The sequence below is a fragment of the Barbatula barbatula genome, assembly GCF_947034865.1.
Source record: "Barbatula barbatula genome assembly, chromosome: 20".
In the NCBI taxonomy this organism is placed as follows: Eukaryota; Metazoa; Chordata; class Actinopteri; order Cypriniformes; family Nemacheilidae; genus Barbatula; species Barbatula barbatula.
Genome location: NC_136783.1, coordinates 910,719 through 932,581, shown reverse-complemented (window position 1 = coordinate 932,581; position 21,863 = coordinate 910,719). Strand labels below are relative to the sequence as shown.

The following is a 21,863-nucleotide window of genomic DNA, read 5'->3' as shown; positions in this document are numbered from 1 at the left end:
GATATGAAGAGTATGACCTCAGTGGCTTCACTCTCCCAAGACTGTTTCCAGCAACCATGTCACCACACTCTCAGTTTCATCCTCCAGGGCCTTCCAGCCTAGAACTAGAGAGTGCAGCTGGTATCACGCCAACATTGCTACCGCGAAAAGAGCCTGATCATCCTCAACAGTGGTCTAATGATGAACCATTGGGAACCAGCATCCTCCAGCGTGAGAACAGGGACCTTCGCTTTGCCCATGACCATCTGCTACAGACCCTGCAGACGATGCAGCAAGAAAGAGACACGTTCCGACAGGCTACAGACCAGTATTCACAGGAACTCTCTCAGCTGAAACAACAAATGCAGCAGCTACAAATCCAACTGGAGCATCGACCGCCTGAAGCACAGTCTTCCCCTCCTGCCGGCCCTACACGACCTGTACCTGCGCCACGCAGGTTGCTGAGAACACAACAGAGTGATAAAAGCTTTGTACCAGTGTCAGCCACACGATTCAGGTCTATTGAATCAGATCAGCCCGACCACGGTTCTGAGGGTCTCCAATCTCCTATAGCTATCCCCAGAGCAAAGCCGCGTTCCCCACACCACACGGCACACTCGGAACATGACAGGTGGGATGATTCAAGGAAGGAAAGAGCCTACTCCAGAACTGAGACGCACAACAGACCGAGTCGTTATGCATCATACAAGCCAGATAACGTAGCTCCTCAACCTTTTGAATCCGCCCACCGCTCTCACTTACCATGGGGAGCATCCAGCCCAGTCCCACCTGAGCTAGAGCGGATGTACCGGGGTCCGTCCCCCACAATTCCAGACTTTGTACATCCAAATCCTAGAGAATTCTCGCGGCTCAAGATAGCCCTGGAAAACATTCTCCCTGCTACAGCCACGGAGAGATTCAAATTTCAAATACTCACTGATCACCTCAAACTTGAGGAGGCACTGCTTATCGCTGATTCATACAGTCATTCACAACAACCCTTCACAAAGACTATGGCAGCACTGGATCAGCAATACGGTCAGCCGCATCAGCTCGCATTGCAACGTATAGCAGAGCTCATGGATGGTCCAACCATAGCCAGTGGGGACATCAAAGCTTTTCGACTCTTCGCCCTCAGGGTTCGTTCCCTCGTTGGCATGCTAGAGCAACTAGGAAGGAATGGCACCTTTGAGTTGCAGTGTGGCTCCCATGTCTCTCGGCTTCTAGAGAAGCTGCCTCACGACCTCAGGTCAAGTTTCCGACGCTTTGCACATCCTCACCAGGTGCCAATACCCACCCTTCTTGAGCTGTCAGAGTGGCTAGAGTATGAAATACAAGTCCAGGAGGACACATCAAGGTTTGAAGAAACTAGTCGTCGCGGATACCCAGCACGAATACGAGAAGCGATCAGAGAACCAAAATCATTCGCTAGGAGTGCCACCATTCTGTTTGGAACCGAGAATGCACCTCCACGGACAAAGCTGACACCGACAGCCAACAAGCCTGCTTCAACTCCCTTTTGCCCTTACTGTGACCACAATAAACACTCCCTCAATTATTGCAACAACTTTAAACAGCTTACCGTTGACCAGAAACGTAACTGGATAAGAGACTGCAACAGATGCTGGCGCTGTGGGAGAAACCATCAAGCTTCAGAGTGCAATCTGAAATTGCGCTACAAACAGTGTAACGGACGCCACCTACTGGTCCTTCATTGCAACAATCTCAGGCGTGCAGACATTTCGAAGACTCCCCCAAATGAAGGTTCTTCAGCTAATGCCTGCCTCCTCAACACAATGAACGAGATACTTCTGATTCGTAAGCCTCCTGCCAGCCGAAAGGTTCTTCTAAAGATCGTCAAGGTCATTATCCGTAATGGGGCACACAAGATGAAAGCCTATGCCATCCTGGATGATGGATCGGAGAGAACCATCCTCCTGCACAATGCTGCCAAACAGCTGGGCTTAAAAGGTCAGCCAGAAGATCTTCCACTTCGCACAATCAGGCAGGAACTACAAATGCTCTCTGGGGCAACAGTGTCCTTTCACATCTCCCCCCTGTCTCAGCCCAGCAAACTGTACCATATAAAGGGTGCATTCACAGCCCAGCAGCTAAGTCTTGCTGAACATACACACCCAGTTAAGAATTTGAGGGAAAAATACCACCATCTCAGAGCGCTTCCTTTGAGCCATTTAGAGGCAGTTAGCCCTGTTCTGCTCATTGGATCCGACTATCCCCACCTCATTACGGCAGTAGAGCCAATCCGCTTAGGGCCCCCAGGGGGACCAGCAGCCATCAAGACTCGTCTCGGCTGGACTTTACAGGGCCCTGTACAACACTTGCCACATGAGGTCATAGAACAACAGTGTCTTTTCACCTCAGTGGCATCGCCAGAAACTGATCTTCTCAAACAAGTGGAGAGACTTTGGCAGATAGATGTGCTTCCCTGGCAAAGTGAAAAGTTAAGCACAAGATCCCGACAAGACCAGGAAGCAGTGAGAATTCTGGAGAGCAAGACAGTGAGAGCAGAGGAACATGGTGTTAAGCGCTATGCAACACCACTTTTACATGTTAAGAACATGCCAGACCTCCAGGCCCCAAAAAATGCTGTTCTCCCTCATCTGCGAGCCACAGAGAGAAGGCTGGCCAAAGACCCAAAGCAAGCAGCTGCCTACACTGCAGAGATTCAGAAACTAGAGAGGGCAGGTTATGCAGTCAGGGTGGATCCACGTGCTTAAACATGCTCAACTAACACCTGGTACATTCCTCATCACTTGGTCCAACACAACGGAAAGAACAGGGTTGTATTTAATTGCTCGTTCCAATATCAGGGTCAAAACCTTAACAAGCTCTTGCTCCCTGGACCTGCATTAGGCCCATCTCTTCTCGCAGTATTGCTCAGATTCAGAGAGCATTCCATTGCTTTCAGCAGTGACATCAAGGGGATGTTTCACCAGATCAGATTGCTTCCAGAGGACAGGCCACTTCTACGATTCCTCTGGAGGGATCTAAAGACACAGGATCCACCCAGTGTTTACGAATGGCACGTTCTCCCCTTCGGAACAACATGCAGCCCTTGTTGTGCAATCTTTGCATTACAAAAACATGTCCTTGACCATAGCCAACCTGGGGAAGATGTCCGACATTCTGTCCTGAAGTCTTTCTATGTTGACAATTGTCTGCAAAGTTTCTCCTCAGCAGAAGAAGCAAAGAGTCTTGTGGACAAACTCAGGAGCTTATTAGCAGAGGGGGGTTTTGACCTGAGGCAGTGGTCCAGTAATCAGCTCTCGATCATCAGCCATTTACCTCCTGAAGCCAGATCGGATGGCACTGAACTTTGGATTTCACAAGGGCAGAGCAACACCCAAGAATCTACACTGGGGCTTCTCTGGAATCAACAAACTGACACGCTTTCTTATAAGTATCGTCCTATATCAACCACTGAGACTACCATGCGTACCATTTACAAAGTTGTGGCAAGTCAGTACGACCCCCTTGGCTATCTTATTCCCTTCACTACCAGAGCCAAGCTCATAGTGCAGCAACTTTGGGATAAGAAGAGGGACTGGGATGACCCACATTTACCTGTAGATCTTTTACAGACCTGGAGAGAGTGGGTGGAGGAGCTGCCTGCCTTGCAACACATTGTCCTTCCAAGATGTTACACCAGCCCAATCAGGGACACAGACATGAGTCAGAGAGAAATACATGTTTTCTGTGATGCCTCTGAGCGTGCCTCAACTATGGTTCAGTTGCCTACCTCCGCACAGAGGATCAACATGGTCAGGTAGAGGTGGCCTTCCTTACAGCCAGATCACGAGTGGCACCAAAAAAACAGCAATCGATCCCTCGTCTGGAACTCTGTGCTGCTCTGACTGGGGCACAACTCGCTAAAGTAGTCAGAACAGAACTGAGCCTTCCCATAAACCAATCCACCCTTTGGACTGACTCCACCACAGTCCTCACTTGGCTCCAGTCAGACTCTTGCCGATTTAAAGTGTTTGTCGGAACCAGAGTCGCCGAGATCCAGGACCTAACAGACCGCCACACATGGCGTTATGTACCCTCAGCTCATAACCCAGCGGATGATATAACACGAGGGAAAAGCCTAAATAAGCTGGGACCAGACAGCTGTTGGTACCAAGGGCCGTCCTTTCTCAAAGATCCTCAGAATACGTGGCCAGCAATCCCACACCCTGTGGCCGCAGAAGAAGAGGAGCTTCGTAAAACAGTTCCCTGCTTCCTTACCTGCTTCACAGCCAGGACGTCATTCCCTGACATCAGCCTGTACAAAACCTTTGAAGAGTTAATTGAATCCAGGGCATGTCATGGGGCGGCAGGCAATAGTCCGTCAGCGGAGGATTACCGAATGGCTGAAATCAGTGTCCTACAGCAAGCTCAGGAGGAGTGCTTTACTTCTGAACTTGAGCAGCTTACGTCAGGTAAATCACTTTGCAGAAACAGTCGACTAAAGACACTTTCCCCTGAACTTGATCATGAGACTCAGCTGATCAGAGTAGGAGGTCGCCTACGTTGGAGCCCCTATCTCGATCCTGATACAGTGCACCCCATTGTCCTAGACCCAAAACACCCAGTCTCTAAACTGCTCATACAGAGTTACGACTCTAAACTCCACCATCCAGGCCCTGAAAGAGTCTTCGCCGAGCTTCGGCGTAAGTATTGGATCCTACGAGGCAGAGAAGCTATCAAACGGTGTCAGAGTGCTTGTGTGGACTGCCAGAAGTGGAGAAAAAACCCTGAGGTACCAAAAATGGCAGACCTCCCTCCAGCCAGATTACGTTTGTTCAAGCCCGCCTTCTACTCAACAGGAATGGATTGCTTCGGTCCATATACTGTTAAAGTAGGTCGCAGGGGCATCCTGTTCAAATGTCTCACTACCCGGGCAGTCTACATTGACGTCCTTCATAGTCTCGACTCTGATTCATTCCTCATGGCTCTCAGGCGATTCATCGCAAGACGAGGCAAGCCCTTCGAGCTATTATCGGATCAAGGGACCAACTTCAAAGGAGGAGAGAGAGAACTGAAGGAGGCATATGCCGCTATTGTCCCAGAACTGCAAGAGCAGCTGGCAAGTCAGCAAACACACTTCCACTTCAATCCCCCTAATTCTCCACACTTTGGTGGTAGCTGGGAAAGGGAGATTCGTTCCCTTAAGCAGGCTTTGATGACAACACTTGGAGCCCAGTCTGTCACCTTTGAAGTGCTGTACACTATGTTGGTGGAGATCGAAGGGATTCTAAATTCCAAGCCAATGGGCTACACTTCATCAGATATTTCTGATCTGGACCCCATCACACCAAACTCCCTTCTGATGGGGCGGCCAGATTCATCACTTCCTCCTGTGATATACCCTGAATCTGAACTGATTAGTCGACGCAGATGGCGGCATAGTCAAGTCCTTGCCGACCAATTCTGGAAACGCTTCATCAGGTTCTACCTACCCAGCCTTCAGACCCGCCAGAAGTGGCAAGATGAGAAATCTGACCTCCAGGTTGGCACCGTTGTTCTGATCGTTGACCCCCAGTTGCCCAGAGCTCTCTGGCCGGTCGGCCAGGTGTCAAGGGTATTCACTGGAGCAGACAGCAGAGTAAGAACAGCTCAAATTAAAGTGGGAGAGAAGTGGTACACACGGCCAGTTGCACGCCTCATCCAATTGCCTGCCATACCAGATTAAAAGACATTTCAATGGTACAGGTTATAGGCCTTTTGTTATTTTACATATTTCCTTACGGACATCTGGGGGCGGCTGTTAAAAAGGCTACTGTTAGGCTTTTATTTATGTTTCTTAGTTTGCTTTGCTTTACGCACAAATGACGCAAGCGTCACAGCATCCTTCCAGCGGGCCAATCAGTGCTGCGAAAAGGACGTGCAGGTCTGTGCTCCCGCCCACTGAACGGAGTTTGACCGATTGGGAAAGCGGACGGATGCAAGCTGAACTATAGTTGATATTTGCTAAAGTTGTGTGCGTGATTGTAAAGTAAGTTACTGCTTGTTTATACATTGTTCTCTATTTAGTTTATGAACGTTTAATAGCTCATGGGTAAACGTTGATGTAGCGAGTGACATACAACCGAGATTGTAAAGATGTTTGCGTGTATATTTACATACTTGTTGCCTCACATATTGCTTTGTTATATCTATAAAACGTAATCTATGTGCCTTATATTCAGTATTTAATGTTTATATATATATATATATATATCGCTCACTTTTAGAGTTGAAGTACTCGTGGGGCGCATGCGCACTAATGCGATAGAGCGGTCCCATCTCTGTCCTCAGAGCGCAAGGGTGTCAGATATCAATCGCTCAGTAATAATCATGCTTAGTGGTGTACTTTCCCATATAATGGTATATTTGTTCTACTTATTGTACATTGTTGATCATTGTAACTTAATATTCAGTGTGGAGATTACTGTTACTATGTTTATATTATTCGTTATTGTTCTTTGTACTTAATTATGTTTCTCATACTTTTATTTATAGAAAACCACACACATGTGCAAATCAGCATTATTCCGTGTACTGAGTTGTGGTGACAATAAATGGTTTACTCCTGAATGTCTGATCCTTCATGGTAAAAGTCTCTCACCGGACGCTCCGTAGTGGGTCTGTTATTCAACCCGGCACTCTTGGCTTCTACTAGTCAACATTTTTACACGTTATATCTGAAAAAATTCAAGATTATTATTGGGGAAATTGCTTTTGCTGTCATCATTCTAGCTTTTCTTGAGCTCCATTTCAGAACACAGCTGGAGCTCGTTTACACCGTGACTGCATACAGACATGCTAGAAAACAGAACATTTGAAAGATAATATATGTTAAAACTTTATGAAAAGTATGATACATAAGACCCGCCATTTACTTTTTTTCTAATATTTCAAAGTGAACGAGCTGTATAGATAATGTACATTTTATCTACCTTATACTATAGCACATTAGCGGTGTCTGCACAATAATTATGCAAAAATTTACCAAAATGATGGCTTGACAACCATTCCCTATGATAAAATATTTATTTTTTATGTCTAACCGTCAATACCTGAAGATAAAACTTTTACGTAGTTTGTACATGTATAACACCTAGACGTGCTATTGTGCACTGGATCGTACGCCAACTCCGCCGCCATATTGGTCAGGGCAAAAGCACACTATAAACACACATTTCTGCATATAAACACTGTTATTTTCTCAACTAATTCCAATACTTTATTATTAACGTGGCGTACAGAAACGTTATGGCTCCAGTTAAAGATGGTTAGACTTATATATTTATTGTCATACAGAACTGTTAAAATCCAAGCTTGTCAATCATTCAAATCATGTAGGCTTACATAATGTGATATAATTTAAAGTAGATGAAATGCACATGATTAGAACAGAACCTCGGTCGGACGCCACATGCTCAGAGGAGAATTGGAGCTTGAAGACGCCCAAGAATTCTTCTGGATAGATTCTAACATCGTCTTAGGATACATTAACAATGAAGCGAAACGGTTTCATGTTTTCGTGGCAAACCGCATACAGCGCATCAAGGAGAATACAAACCCAACCCAGTGGAAAAACGTGATGTCAGAAGACAATCCCACTGACCATGCATCACGCGGGCTGAAGGCAAAGGAGCTCATTGCTTCTAATGGGTTCAGAGGTCCAGAGTTTCTCTGGCAGGAAGAGCTTCCAAGCAGTGAGATTAGGGTGAGAGAATTGTAATGGAAATTTTCAAGTCTTGCTTCATGATGTGTCTATCTTTATGTTTTCTTTAGAATGTTATCATGTTTTTCTCTATAAGCGTCATACCACTCGAGCAGGGGCCAAGATGTTCTGTTTGGAATAACAGGCATCACTTCTCATAAACCACATTGTCACGTTTGAATCACATATAAACTCTGTGTGCAGGAGGAAAGAGCGCCTTTTCTCTGCACCATCTCATTGCTTATGATGCAGATTAAACGACAATAAAATACTTTACGGTGTTCTCGACCCTGAAAGGGAGTCCGGCAGCCTCGACCCTGAAGGGGAATCCGGCGGCCTCGACCGCTGCCGCAACGATTCCTCTGTCTGCTGGGTCCTGTGATGGCTGGTTCCTTCTGTCATGATTGTGGGTGGTGAGATAAGGACACAGGACCCAGGCGCAGACAGCGGGTAAGGGGTTAATAGAGGCTTTAATAAAAATGACAAAACAAACAGCCACGTGGGGGTAACAGAACAAAACACGGGAATAACAGAACCAGCAACATGGAATAACTAAACTAGACAAGACAAAAGATAACTAGACTGAACTACACTAACAAGAGATTAACTCACCAACCAAATCACAATGAACCAGACAGAAGACACAAGGGCATTAAATAAGGGACCAAATCAAGAGGGAAACGAGAGGATAGGAACAGAGACGAGACCGGAGAGAGTGTATGGAAGGAACTAAACTAAGAGAAACATGACATGATGCAGCAGAATCATGACAATGGGCGTGCTCTTTCATCTCGCTCATGTGGGTTGACACGTATGGGTGCTTTTCCAAGATAATTTTCCAATGAGGGACTGAGAAAAGTAGTTACGAAACGTATTTTCATGTTCGGAAAAAACTTTCAGAAAACTATAGGAACACCGGGGGAGTGCATCAAGCACGAAAATAAATATACATATGTCCAATAGTTCTTTTCAAGCATGAAAATTTCCCCTTGGCGGCTGCGAGAGGGTATCTCTCGACCAGTCAGCAGATCCTCTGCATTGGCTGCATTGTCCATCGGAAGGTTCCACCTTGTGCCATAGAGGGAGTGGTATGCTTGGATGGCAAGCCAGTGGTCGCCATCCTCGACTCCGGTAGTTCCATTACCCTGGTCCGGGACGGCATTCTATCCCCTTGTCAACCCAGACAGACCCTGCTTCCCATCAAGTGTGTCCGTTGCGTTGAGGTCGCGGCTGAGTCCGGATCTTGGTACGTGGAAGTGGGGATCGTGAATTATCTGCCCATACCGCTTCTCCTGGGATGCGACTGGCCCAGGTTTGACCAGCTCTTGGCCATGGCAATGGTTTACCCCATTCAAACTTCTCTTTGGCCGGCAACCCTGCGGTCTCCTAGACGTGGCTCGAGACGCATGGGAACAACCCGCCCCGCACAGGAGCATAGTCGAACACGTACAACAAATGAGAGAACGAATCGACCGAGTGATGCCACTGGTTAAAGAACATCTGCTTGAGGCCCAGCGCGCCCAGAAGCGGTTGTATGACCAGCCCACCCAACCACGGGAACTCCAGCCGGGCGACCGGGTCCTCGTCCTCACTCCTTCGGCCACGTCGAAGTTCCTGGCTTCCTGGAAGGGACCCTATACCATCCTCCAGAAGGTAGGTCCGGTCAACTACCGGTCCGTCAGCCCTGCAGACGAAAGACTGAACAACTCTACCATGTGAACCTACTAAAAAAGTGGGTGGCCCCGCCCCAACAGATGGCGGCCTTTGCCGCGGTGGAACCACCAGTAGTTCACGTTGGGGAGAATCTCTCCCTAGACCAGACGTGCGACGTAGAGGCCTTGGTCTGTCAGTTCTCCGATATGTTTCAGGAACGACCCGGGCAGACTTGGATTATCCAATACGAGATTCGGACGCCCCCGGGGTCATCGTCCGACTGTGACCCTACCCACTCCCAGAGCCTCGTCGGCTGGCAAATTAGGAAATTACCTGGATGAAAGAACTGCAGGTGATTGAACCCTCACGTAGCCCGTGGTCCAGCCCTATCGTGATGGTACCAAAACCAGATGGGACACTACGGTTTTGTAATGACTTCCGGCGCCTCAATGAGGTCTCCACGTTTGACAGCTACCCCATGCCCCGAGTGGATGAACTCCAGGACCGGTTGGGGAAAGCCCGGTTTATTTCAACGTTGGACCTCACCAAGGGCTACTGGCAGGTGCCCCTTTCCCCAGAGGCCAAGGAGAAAACTGCCTTCAGCACACCCTCGGTCATTGGCAATACAGGGTGTTGCCGTTCGACCTGCATGGGGCATCTGCCACCTTCCAGCGTATGATGGACATTCTTTTGAGACCTCACCAAACATATGCCGCAGCTTACCCCGACGACTTGATCCACTCGGGGAGCTGGGAGAGGCTCCGGAAGGTCTTACTCGATCTGCGGAAGGCAGGGCTGGCCGCGAACCCGAGGAAATGCAACCTTGGTCTAGCGGAAGCCCGCTACCTCGGCTTCAGAGTTGGACGTGGGATCATCCGACCACAGCCCCAAAAGATCAAGGCCGTCCAGAAGGCCCCCAGACCCACTACAAAGACCCAGGTACGGGCTTTTCTCGGGTTAGCTGGATACTACCGGTGCTTCATCCCTGCCTTCTCCTCTCTAGCCAGCCCCCTGACTGACCTCACCCATCCTTCATGCCCCAGAAAATGCCCCCTTCGTACTCATAAAGTGGGCGGTCCTGGAGCTCTGCTATTACCTGCTGGGAAGGAGCTTCACCCTGGTCACGGACCATGCACCGTTAACCTGGATGGCCAAGGCAAAGGACTCCAACGCCAGGGTGACCACTCAAGGCATGACTTTTGGACCTTTCATAATGTGGAAGCTCAGTTCCCTGAACGAATGGAAATCCTCGTTCAAGGAAACCCTGTTAAGAAATTATATCTGACCAATCTGCCTGAATGTTTAAAGTCAAGATTTGTCCTTTGAAATAAACAGCTGCATGGCATTCAGACGGAATCCTAATTTCAAGGTTTTGAAGAAATGCAAAGGCATAAATCAATACCCTAACAATTTGGGATTTCAAATATAGTCACGTATATTCAGTTTATATTCATAGATATGAATCAGTACAATGAACAACATTTTCTATCCAATGTGATGCTATTGCAATAGCCAACATCTCTACTGTATATACTGTCAAATGATCAGATGTTCTTCTATTAACAGAAATACTGAAGGATGGAATACTTAAACCAAAACCTTCTCCCTGTATTGGGATCTGTAGATCCATACTGAAGCAAATATCTGGTATATAGTTTATTTATTATGTTGGCCTGCAAGATGGCGCTTCTGGTTTCACTGGTGATAAATCCAGCCATGGAGAATAAACTTTCTGATGGTGTGGAGGTAGATGGGATGCAGTGGATCCTTTTGGCGTCTCTTTATCTCTCCTTGTTTTTGTGCCACCAGTCCATCGCTCCTGTATTGCTTCATGTGGTGTATGTTAAGCTCTCATCACACTGTCCTCTGGCTGTTGGTCCTCTTCATCACTGGACATTGTCAAGACCACTTGGTCCTTTTCTTTTTGTTTTAAAGGGCCCACTGGGTACGTTCCTTAATCAAGTCACTATCCTCACCTACCTCTTGTACAGGCCTGTCAGCTAGACTCTCAGACACATTTTCTATCGCAGTATGCGCCTCATTACTTTGCTTATCAGTGAACAGCCTTGTGTTTGTGCAGAATCTTATTGGAGAAACTTGCATCTTGGTACAAAAACTCACTGTGGCTGTTCACAGGAGTAATTTGATTGCTAACAGGTGTAATTAATTGGAAGTTGTCAAGTTGTTGCCTTGCAAGTATTTTGAGTTTTATGCTTACAGTAGGCCTACATAGGCTACAATTCCAGGTATACACATTTTCAGCTAAATGTAGCAACCGCAATCCCATGGGTTCTAAAAAAAGATAACAATTTAGTGTTTCATAATATTTTATATTTGTGGCTGATGTTATGCCACTGAAAAAAGTTTAAAATTGGAGTTAGTTTAATAAAAAAAAGAATGTTGCAACTGATCTATTGATGTGATTTATTATCTCTTCGTTGTTTTGAAGCGCAAATTGTGCACTTGCATATTTTTTTAGCCAGATTGCAGAGCATTTTTTTCAAGCAAACATTATGTTTCACTAGATCTCAGCAGGCTTATTCTGAAACACATACTATCATCAACATGTACAGTATGTTTCATTTTTAAAGAAAAGAGCGAAGAGCTACACAATTAAATAGACTCATCTGTGTAATCTGTTGATAAAAAACATCATAAACAAAAGTGCAACAAACATACATCATTATACAATAATGTAGTCCAATTAATCATAAATATGGAGTGGAAAAATATTCAAAAGGCCTACATTTTGTACAGCTTTATACAATGAAAGATGCTGTTTCCTGCACCTTTTTCTTGGATATGTTGTGGGACTTGACATGCTGACATTCATATTGACAGGAATAATGAATAAAGGTCACACTTTTAAACTTTGAATGCATTACGTCAATATAACCATTTCTTTGAGTTGGTTTTCATATATGCATGAAGTGGCAGCCTCCCAGGAACTTTTTTAAACAGCCCTGTTGGAGGCTCCAAGCATTCTCCTGGCCCATTGGATCAGAGAGGATCAGTTCTGTCCTGGTCAACTCTGACCTTCAGCTCAGCGTTCAGTGAAACGAAGGTTGATCTCTCTTTCTGGAGCCAGCAGAGTTCTGGTCATTGGATGAACTGTATTGTTATCTTCCGCAGGCTCCACATTGAAGTGCATTAAAATCTATAAAATAAATATAAAACATTTATATGTGTCTAAATGTTTTTAATAAAGTAGATAAATTCAAAAGTCACACCAAAGTTGGTCCTGGAGGGCCACTGTCCTGAAGAGTTTAGTTCCAAATTGGCACAACACACCAGTCTGGACGTTTCTAGTCTGCCTAGTAAAACCTTGATTAACTGCTTCAGATGTGTTTAATTAGGGTTGAAACTAATGCTGCATCACAGTTCGTCTACTTATACTGTGCATTAAAATGATGTAGGCTAGTGCTTTTTTGTGGAAAAGTATATACATTTAAGCGCTTAGCAAAACAGTATAAGCACTGGGACATATTAAAGCTAAACAGAAATAGCTGTCGTTAACTGTCACGAACGTCAAAATACATCTCTTCATTGAATCAAAGTATTTAAATATTTATAATTTGTGTTTATAAAATAATCGTTTTGCGATGCGGACGTAAAAACATTTTGCATTGATGCACAGAACGGAAGAATCGACTTTAAAAAATGGCACTTCCGTTTGTACGTAGCCTATAGGTGGAAGGGAGTGCAGGACCCGATGGTAGTAAACCCACCTAATGCCTTAAATCTAACATTAGGACACATTAAGGGTTTTATGATGATATGACATGCAGGCTCTGTGTGACTGAATAGGAGAAACAAAGAAACCGGGACTAAAGACCGGAAAGTACTCTTTGCCATAACTGGTAAAAGTAACCAATAAGGTACGAGAGGTTGTGCTTTAGCGTGAACAAATCAAAGCTGAAGGTCTTTGTTAGCCTCGACGCCACATGCACAACACAAATGAAAACACATTTAAGATACAGAATGTTGTATACCCTTGAAAGTGCAAGGTAGACCTCCAGTTCAGCAATGCGTCGACCAATACAGCTCCGTTTGCCCACTCCAAAAGGTACAGAGGCATAAGGGTGGCTTGCCTCGCCGCGGTTCAACCAGCGCTGAGGGATGAAATGATCCGGCTCAGGGAAATGTTTAGGGTCATGAGATGTTGCATAGTGGCAGAGAGTAATCAGAGTCTATGGAGGATAAATCACACAACTGTTAAGTGCAAATGAGGGTTTTATTTGGCTAACTGATGCTTTTTTATGATTTAAAACGTACATTTCTAGGGATAAGGTATCCTCCAACTTTAATATCTTTGTCTGTGATGACTCTAGCATTTCCTGGAATTACAGGATACAGCCTGGAAAATGAACCATGTTTAGTATGATGTAATGAACAACATAATTTGAAAAAGAAAAGCAAATCTGGTTCCGCATTAAAGAATTGTCCACAAAGCCGATAGCTTGAACAGTTCTCATGAGAAGTGCAGTGAATTCACCTGAGGACTTCCTTCATTACAGCCTTCATTAGAGGCATGGCAGCAACGTCAGATGCCTTTGGGATGGTACGGCCCTGCAGCACATTGAGGACTTCAGCCCGCAGGGCATTCTGGATCTCTGGATGCCGCGACAGCTCGTATAGTGACCATGACAATGTGCTGGAGATCTGAATGAAAAAGCATTAAAAAGAAAACACTATATTGAGTATCATTCAACAGCCTGGCCACAACTACCCTTCCAACTACCCTTACGGAACAGAAATATATGGGAATGTACTCCAAAATAAAATTTCCATACATTGGAAACTAGTCCTTACATTTTTCAATATACAGCAATATAAACATTGACAATATATGTGTGGTGAGCAGGGCGGGACAAGAGCTGTGAGGAAAAGGCATGAGGCCGTTCACATTACGACACAGTCGTAAGTGTATTAAAAGATTGAATGACATGCTTAAAAACAAGTATGTGATTTGCATGATTGAAGAAATGTAATACAGTTTATGTAATTTGTCTTTCTGAAAGATTACATATTTCTCCTTCATTACTGTCTCAAGCAAAGACAGTGCAGCTTCAAAGATACACGTGAACCAATGGTGTTTAAATGTGAGCTCTGTCAGAGCGTTTCATTGGTTGGATGTACTGAATGAATACGCCCTTCATTGAACAACAAGTTAGTTGAGTCAAAATGAGAACTGGTAAATGTCGTTCATGGTCTAATATTTTCTGTGTTTTCAACAATGCGTATCCAGTAGTTGCTGAATTTCGTTGTACATGTAATGACCCGGTTTCATTTAATTCTAAGGTAAAGTAAATTATGTCAAAACGGTTTCATCTTTGTATGGAACATTTCATTTGACCAATTAAATGAGTTAATCCAGACAGATTTTAGTAGACTAAATACTGTATAATGTAGATTTCATCGACTAAAACTCAAATAATGGGGATGAAAAACTAAAGTGCATTTAGTCAAAAGACTTTGACTAGAACTAAATCAAAATTTGCTGTCAAAATGGACACTGATCTTAATTCTAATTTCAGCCTTTACATTTAAAAATTCTTTATTAAATTGTCTGTGCAACATTATTTTGTTCAAAATATCGAGATGTGTATCATATATATATAAGAAGTATATATTTCTATATGCGTTCGAATACACTGCATGAGTAAATATATCTTCAATATATGTTTAGACAATGCAGTACGTTATCTTATCACCTCTTTATATTATAAAGTGACATATAGTGATATATACAGTAAGTCAATATATTGTCACATATTTTTCTATATATGAAAAGCGTCAATTCCTTATGTATTATTCAATATATTGTCATATATTTACGCTAGGTTTGATTCTGTATAACTTCTAATATACCGTTCTGTCATTTATTATATCGATTATTCATAGATATTAAATGCTCCTTTTTAAAAGTATGATTTAAAGGAAGGGGACCAAATACGCTCAATCACATCCTGATATCACAATGTGTTTCAAACAGAACAGCCAGATCACTTTTCAATTGTGTTCACATGGGTGCAACATGTGTTTAACATTATGTGAGTTCCCTTGTGAAAAAATATGTGACGACACAGTTTAATGTTAATGACATATGTGAACTCACAGCCTCTGGTGTAGACATCATCACTGATTCTAATTCGATCTGCTTTTACATATGACATTTACGCATTTGGCAGACGCTTTTATCCGAAGCGACTTACATTGCATAATACTATGCATTTGTTTCTGAGTATGTGCAATCCCTTGGATCGAACCATTGACATTGGTAGCGCCCTGCTATGACCTAGGAGCTACAGCAAAGGTTTTGTGAAATCTGTGAAGTGTGATTTACCGTGTCGACACCAGCAAGCAGCAGCTCGGTCACATTACTGTACACAGATTTCATGGGCATTCCAGCTTGAGACAGAAAGAAGGTGAGGTAGCGTCCCGACAATTTCTCTCCTCGTGCCATTTTTTCTGAATCCTCCTCAAGACGCTGGTCAATTTGCAGTTTTGCTATTAAAACAACAAATATTCGAGGTCACTATCACTAGATAATGTGTATTATCATACAGATGACTGTCAGGATATAGATTAATATATTATATACATGATTCCAACAAACACTCCCTATAAAAGCTCAAAGACATTTTGTCTACCCTAGATTATTTTTATCTTTGTTTATTTTCTTTAATTCCGTTTGTAGCCATTTTTAAAGTGTGTGACGCACACTGAACCATGAGTAGCGAATGGATGGGTTGTGTTTCACTCACCGAACTGAAAGAGATAGTCCCAGCAGCGGCAGAAGTTGTCCCACGGTTTGGGAAAGAGCCTGTGCAGCCATGCAGGCATAGCCATAGTGAGAAGAGTCATGACAAACATGCTGTTGATGGACTGAATGAAACGCTCTGTTTCCATGGGAATGACTGGCTCCAGACAGCCAATTCTGGACTCAAACAGCACAGACGAGATTCCTTGTAAGAAAAGAGCAACGGAATGAGTACAAATTTATATTTGAGACCATGAGGTCATATTGTGTTTTTTAATCCTTGAAGAGAAATGTTTTGTTTTTCAATGTTGCCTAATCAAAACTGTCATCATTTATTCACAATCCTGTGATTCAAAATCTGTTCATGACTAGTTGAGAAATGTGTCCACTCAATGGAAGTCAATTCGGGGTTCAATGTTGTAACCAACAAATGTGTGGATGTATTCATGCAGCATAATCTCAGGTCAACCACAAATAAATTCTCCTTTTCAACTGTGAGGAAATCTTCTCTTCTGGAACAGGCAGTTGTTTGTGATTTACCTTCCAGACCGAAGCGGTAGAATTCAGCCGAGATGTCCGTGATGAGGCCGCTAGAGTTCTCTTGTCTGCGTAGCTTTAATTTCTCTATGAGGTCATCCACTACACAGTTCAATGTGCCGTCATACGCCTCCACAGATTTAGGCCGTAACATGTGTTTGGCCAACAGACTTCGCACATTCTGCCATTCTTCCCCCTCACTGAAACATTTAACAAAAAGAAGACACATAAATGATTGCTAGGATAAAAATGATATAATGTTTTTGAGTGGCAAGAGGATGAAAGACACTATACACTTGAATGCAATTCTTATAAAGTAAAAACTTGGCTTAAAACCTGAAAATTGCCTTGTAGTTGTAAAATATATTTATATACTTTGGACTGCTGGTGGCGCTTAAGGATCAAAGATCCCACTTGTCTCTCTTTTAAAGGCAGATTTTTCTCCACAGTGTTTCCGCTACCATTACCCTCCAACAGCCCCCCCCCCTGAAGGTCAAGTTGATGTTATTTCCTATATAGCGCCAGATCACGAGAGAAGTCATTCAAGGTTACCTATCCTATAGAACATGTCTGTGTCTTGTTCTTTTAAACAAACTAAATAGCATTATGGTATTTATCTCATTTACACAGCGGCATGTCATTTTTGTCTCTACATGGTCGCGGCTTTACAATTCTCCTTCAGCCCAATGCGCGCGCACACACCAGCTGACAGAGAGCAAGAGCGCGTTTCGGAAAATATGTGGCATCAACCACCTGAAAAGCAGATAAGTATATTTACGTTTTTAAAAGCTCCCAGGTTAGTGAAGATGGCAACATTCGCTTTCCTGCTCCTAGTACAGATAAGATGCACACCTGCCCCGACAAACAGCACCAGTTCAGTCTCCACCGGAAGCAGGTTTTCACCCGGCTTGTCTTCGTGAGACATAATGAACCATCAAAACATGACTATATCTGTAGTTTCAATTGAACAGCGCGTCTACATAACTGAGCTGTACACATCACGCGCACTCAGAGAATGTGGATTATATTTTGCCGCTATACCTTCTAATATCTTTATCTATCGCTAAACGTTCTTCATTTGAACTCTTTCCTCTCCATGAGCGCTGCTTCTCAATTCATTTCAGTTGTTACATTTGTTGTCAGTAGTTTTATTCATTATTTAAATAAACCACTAGCATAAGAGCCTACAACACATTTTCTCAGTTACCAGGCCTTCTATGTTTCATACATACGGTGTATACTCAGAATATAAAATAAATGGCCTGATAAAACATTAGATGGATTGATTAAAGGGGTCGTTTGGTGCAAATAGGTCTTTTTCTGTCCTTTTTTGTGTTATAAGTTGCCCATGCATAAAATTGCAAACATTAAAATGATACTCCACTCAGAAACGAAAATTCTGTTATGAATTACTTGCCCTTGGTTGAACAAGAAGAAATATATTTGGAAGGATGTTAGTAACCCACAATTCTTTTTAGTAAATCTTTGGTTCTGTTCAACACAAAAGAAGATATTTTGAGGAATGTAGGAAGACAAACAATTCTGGGACACTTTTGACCACCATTTACATTTTTCCTACTATGGCAGTGAATGGTGCTTTAGAACTGTTGGTTCATAACATTATTCCAAAATATCTCTCTGTGTTCAACTGAACAGAATTTTCATTTTCGGGTGTATTATCCCTTTAAATGTCGGAACAAAATTTGCATTCTATCTAAATGCGAATGCTCACCCAGACCTGCCTGAAACGCCTCGTGTTACCACACCCACACAAAACTACATCAGTTGGTGGTATGATTTGACTAAGACCGCCCAAATGGAAACGCACGTAAGGTGGGCGTACCTGTCAGTACAATTGAAGAGGAACCTGATGTTCCAAATATGGTAAGAGAAGTTAAATTTCCGTCACACACTTGCAGTATTCCACCAATCACTACACACTGGTCAACTGGCCAATCATAGCAGACCTCGCTTTTCAGAGCGTTCCATGCGTTTCAGGGAGACGGGGCAAAGAGGAGATACAAAACATGCACGGTATGTGGAAAATACAGCGTTTTTCAAGCTTAAATTGTGTAAACACATTGCATTACATCTAAAACAAACCATAATATTTGTTTTAGCCATGTCAAATGACCCCTTTAAATATAATTTATTTAAAAAAGTATTGTCTGGACCTCCGTGAGGAGACTTTCATTGGGGAACCATTTACTGCTTACTTTAATGTGACCTTCCCTGATAGCACACATACATCTGGGAGACTGCATCTAAATACTTCTGATGTCGTATAGAGATCTAGAAAATGTATTCTAGATGTTCAAGATTTAGACTGGATGTAAAACAGCTCTTTCTATCAGATGTTGTTACACAGCAGATGTTTTCCAGATCTTTAACAGACATCTTAGAGACGTACCTGTGCTATCTGGGTATGCTCAGCACAGTGCATGCTTAAGTTCTGAGTGCTTTTTGTGGCTTTTCAAATAACATGAACGAAACGTGAAGAGCTAACGGATTTAAAAAGATGAATAGATCACATTGCTATCACAAAAGCTCATATCATTCAGCAGTTGTACCCACGCGGTCAGAAGTCCATATCCATGTCCTCTGAGGTGCCGGTAGTCCTTCCAGGATGAGATGTCCGAGCGCATGGGATGCTGACCCTCCTGTCTCAGCACCTGCTCTATTAGTTCTGCTTCTGCCACATGAACCGTCAGGATGGGTCCAAAACTGGCTTTCCACATGGGCCCGTACTGCCTCCTGCCCTCCAGCTTTGAACATGACTCACAGCATCAGTCAAAATGTCCAGAATAAATCGAATCTATGTGTGTTATATGTTATCTTTGCCATTTATTTTGATCATCTTCTAGTGTAGGTGTCCAGAAAGGCGTTTTTCATTTTAGTTTGGCATACTGGCAATTTTTGTTTAAGAAAACGAATTGCTTAAATGCATACACATGCATTTTTTTGAAACTTTTAATAGATATCCATATATATATATATATATATAAATATAAATGTCAAAATAAAATTGAACCCATTTGATACTTCGATTAACTTTGTTTAGGTTGTTCCACTGCGAGTAGGTTGACACTGCGTGTAGATTATATGAAGAGTTTGGTGTTGAAGATGTTTTTATTGTGTTGTTTAGCTGTATGGTTGCGGCTTAAATCAAAACAAATGATTTTGATTTGCAGTTTGATTGATATGTGAATTGTAATGCAAATTAAGAAACATTTTTAAAAACGGACTGGAAGCAAACTCTTCATTTATAGCCTAGTACATACAGTATATATCTATGTATATATGGCACCTGCAGCTGATGGAGGCGCTTGAATCCGCGTCTGAAGAACAGATCCCAGATAAAACCTGCGGTGGAAGGTCCCGGCATCTCATCCAGCGTCTTCACCTGCTCGTGAAGAATGACGTCAGGCCATCTGTCCACACACCTGAGCACAGATGACATGCACCTGCCGGACATCCTCACAGCCCGAGGCAGCATCTCTCTGATGAAGCTCATGTCTGCACATCGTCATCTCCACGCGCATCCACACTCGCGCGATCACCCCGTTTATACTGCACGAGAGCTTCGCTTCGCACCTTCAACCAATGGCGTGAATGCCCCGCCCACCGCCCGGGGTCCGTCTGCAAGGTGAGTTCGATCGTTTCCATGTGGTGATGCGCGGACATTTCCCGGAGATCCACGCGCACGCGCGCGCACACTTCACAACAGAGCTGTGCAAGAGGGCCAATATTGACTGGTGTAAATCAATACGGTGTGTGTGTGTGTGTGTGTGCTGATGTAACTCTTATGTTACTATATTAAGACGCGTACTGACATGCCTGTGTGTGTGAAAGCTTGATACAGTTTTGCATTGTTGGAAAGCAGAAAACGTATTCTAGAATAAAACAATAGAGATGGAAAGAAAACACTCTGAACACGAGAAAGAAACGAGATGTAAATACATGCTACAAGTCTTCAGGTTATTGTCTATAGGACATGTTGAATATGTCCATATGTACGAAGAGTCAGGAACTGCTCATGCAACTCATGTCCATTTCATAAGCAAGCATTCACTGGTAAAGCCGCCCGGTTTCATTTGGCTGTAGTCTTCATGACCCGATTCCTGTGGACGTGGCCATCGGCAGGCGAGCCATGTGTGCGCAGTGAAGTTAAACCAACAGTACTGAGAATCTCGGCTCTCTCTCATCTGTCTAATGTGAATCTTTCTTTCATAGAAATGTGTCGTGTGCGGGATCAGTTTTGAAGAGCTGTAATGAGCACATGAGCACAGCCGACTTAAATACTCACCAGGTCATCCCTCTTGAATTTATTGTCATGTATTGACAAAGTACATTTACGCATTTGGCATATCGTTTCATCTAAAACATCCCACAGCATATCCCACAAGCTATTCCGTACATTTTATCTGTGTGTGTGTGACCCCACAACCTTTGCTCTGCCAATGTCTGCTATGTGTGAATACAGTACGTGCTGGGAATGAAGAATACAGTTGTCACTTGCAGAAACATCTTTGTTTACACAACAACACAATTACATTGAAGAACTTTGATTCTTTGGGAAACTTTATGGCATTGCTGAGAAGAACCTTTTCTAGCACCTTTATTTTTAAGAGCGTGTTTCAATCAGACGGGACTCCACTATTGGCATAAATCGGTATCTTGCATGCAGTCACATTCTCAAATGATCTTGAGTGAGGTGAAAGATTAAGTATGGATCTGTCTGTCTGTTTGCTGTGTTTCATCTGTTATTGCTCAAGTAAATAAGAACATACACATCTGTGTGTTCGTGTTAATAAGAAAGCTTTTGAAAGATTTACCGACAGCTAGACAAATGTTTCTTAAATCAGAAAAACGATTTGTTATACTTCTAATAGGCGTAACATTATTCAAACATCATTTTGTGTGTAAAACCACGGATCAATATTTATTTTGGTATCATGTCTGTAACTGTCTGGCTTTCTTGAATCAACACTGGCTATTACTTTTGTTGCGGTATCTCAGTAGCGTGGTTTCATGGGGGGGGGCAAATGGGGCAAGTATAAATGTTAGGATGGCACAATACAAAAAATGCACTATGCCTAAATCTAATGGTAGACAACAGTTTTGGCATTGCCATTAATACTGAGAGCACACAGTTATTACTCTTTATCATATAGAGCCAAATAGAGAACTCCAAAGTTCAGTTGCAAGGATGTTTAACCC

The 21,863-nt window shown here is 43.4% G+C and overlaps 1 protein-coding gene across 1 annotated transcript; it reads right to left on the bottom strand.

Moving 5' to 3' along the window:
• Positions 1-11,530: 11,530 nt before the first annotated feature.
• Positions 11,531-20,212, bottom strand: cyp27b1 (cytochrome P450, family 27, subfamily B, polypeptide 1). The gene is made up of 9 exons (XM_079483146.1): positions 19,951-20,212; positions 19,218-19,408; positions 16,647-16,843; positions 16,111-16,311; positions 15,690-15,853; positions 13,839-14,005; positions 13,619-13,700; positions 13,336-13,533; positions 11,531-12,500 (listed from the first exon to the last, which is right to left on the bottom strand). The coding sequence occupies exons 1-9, from the start codon at positions 20,155-20,157 to the stop codon at positions 12,387-12,389; spliced, it is 1,521 nt and encodes a 506-aa protein (XP_079339272.1). The 5' UTR covers positions 20,158-20,212; the 3' UTR covers positions 11,531-12,386.
• Between the last annotated feature and the right edge of the window lie 1,651 nt (positions 20,213-21,863).

Excerpts from the sequence above, each read along its gene's own strand:
- cyp27b1 (XM_079483146.1), bottom strand. The coding sequence starts at position 20,157 with ATGAGCTTCATCAGAGAGATGCTGCCTCGGGCTGTGAGGATGTCCGGC. Across the intron at positions 19,409-19,950 it reads AGCGCCTCCATCAGCTGCAG|CTGGAGGGCAGGAGGCAGTA; the intron begins GTGCCATATATA and ends TCATGTTCAAAG. Across the intron at positions 12,501-13,335 it reads TCTACCTTGCACTTTCAAGG|ATTTTAATGCACTTCAATGT; the intron begins GTATACAACATT and ends TTTATTTTATAG.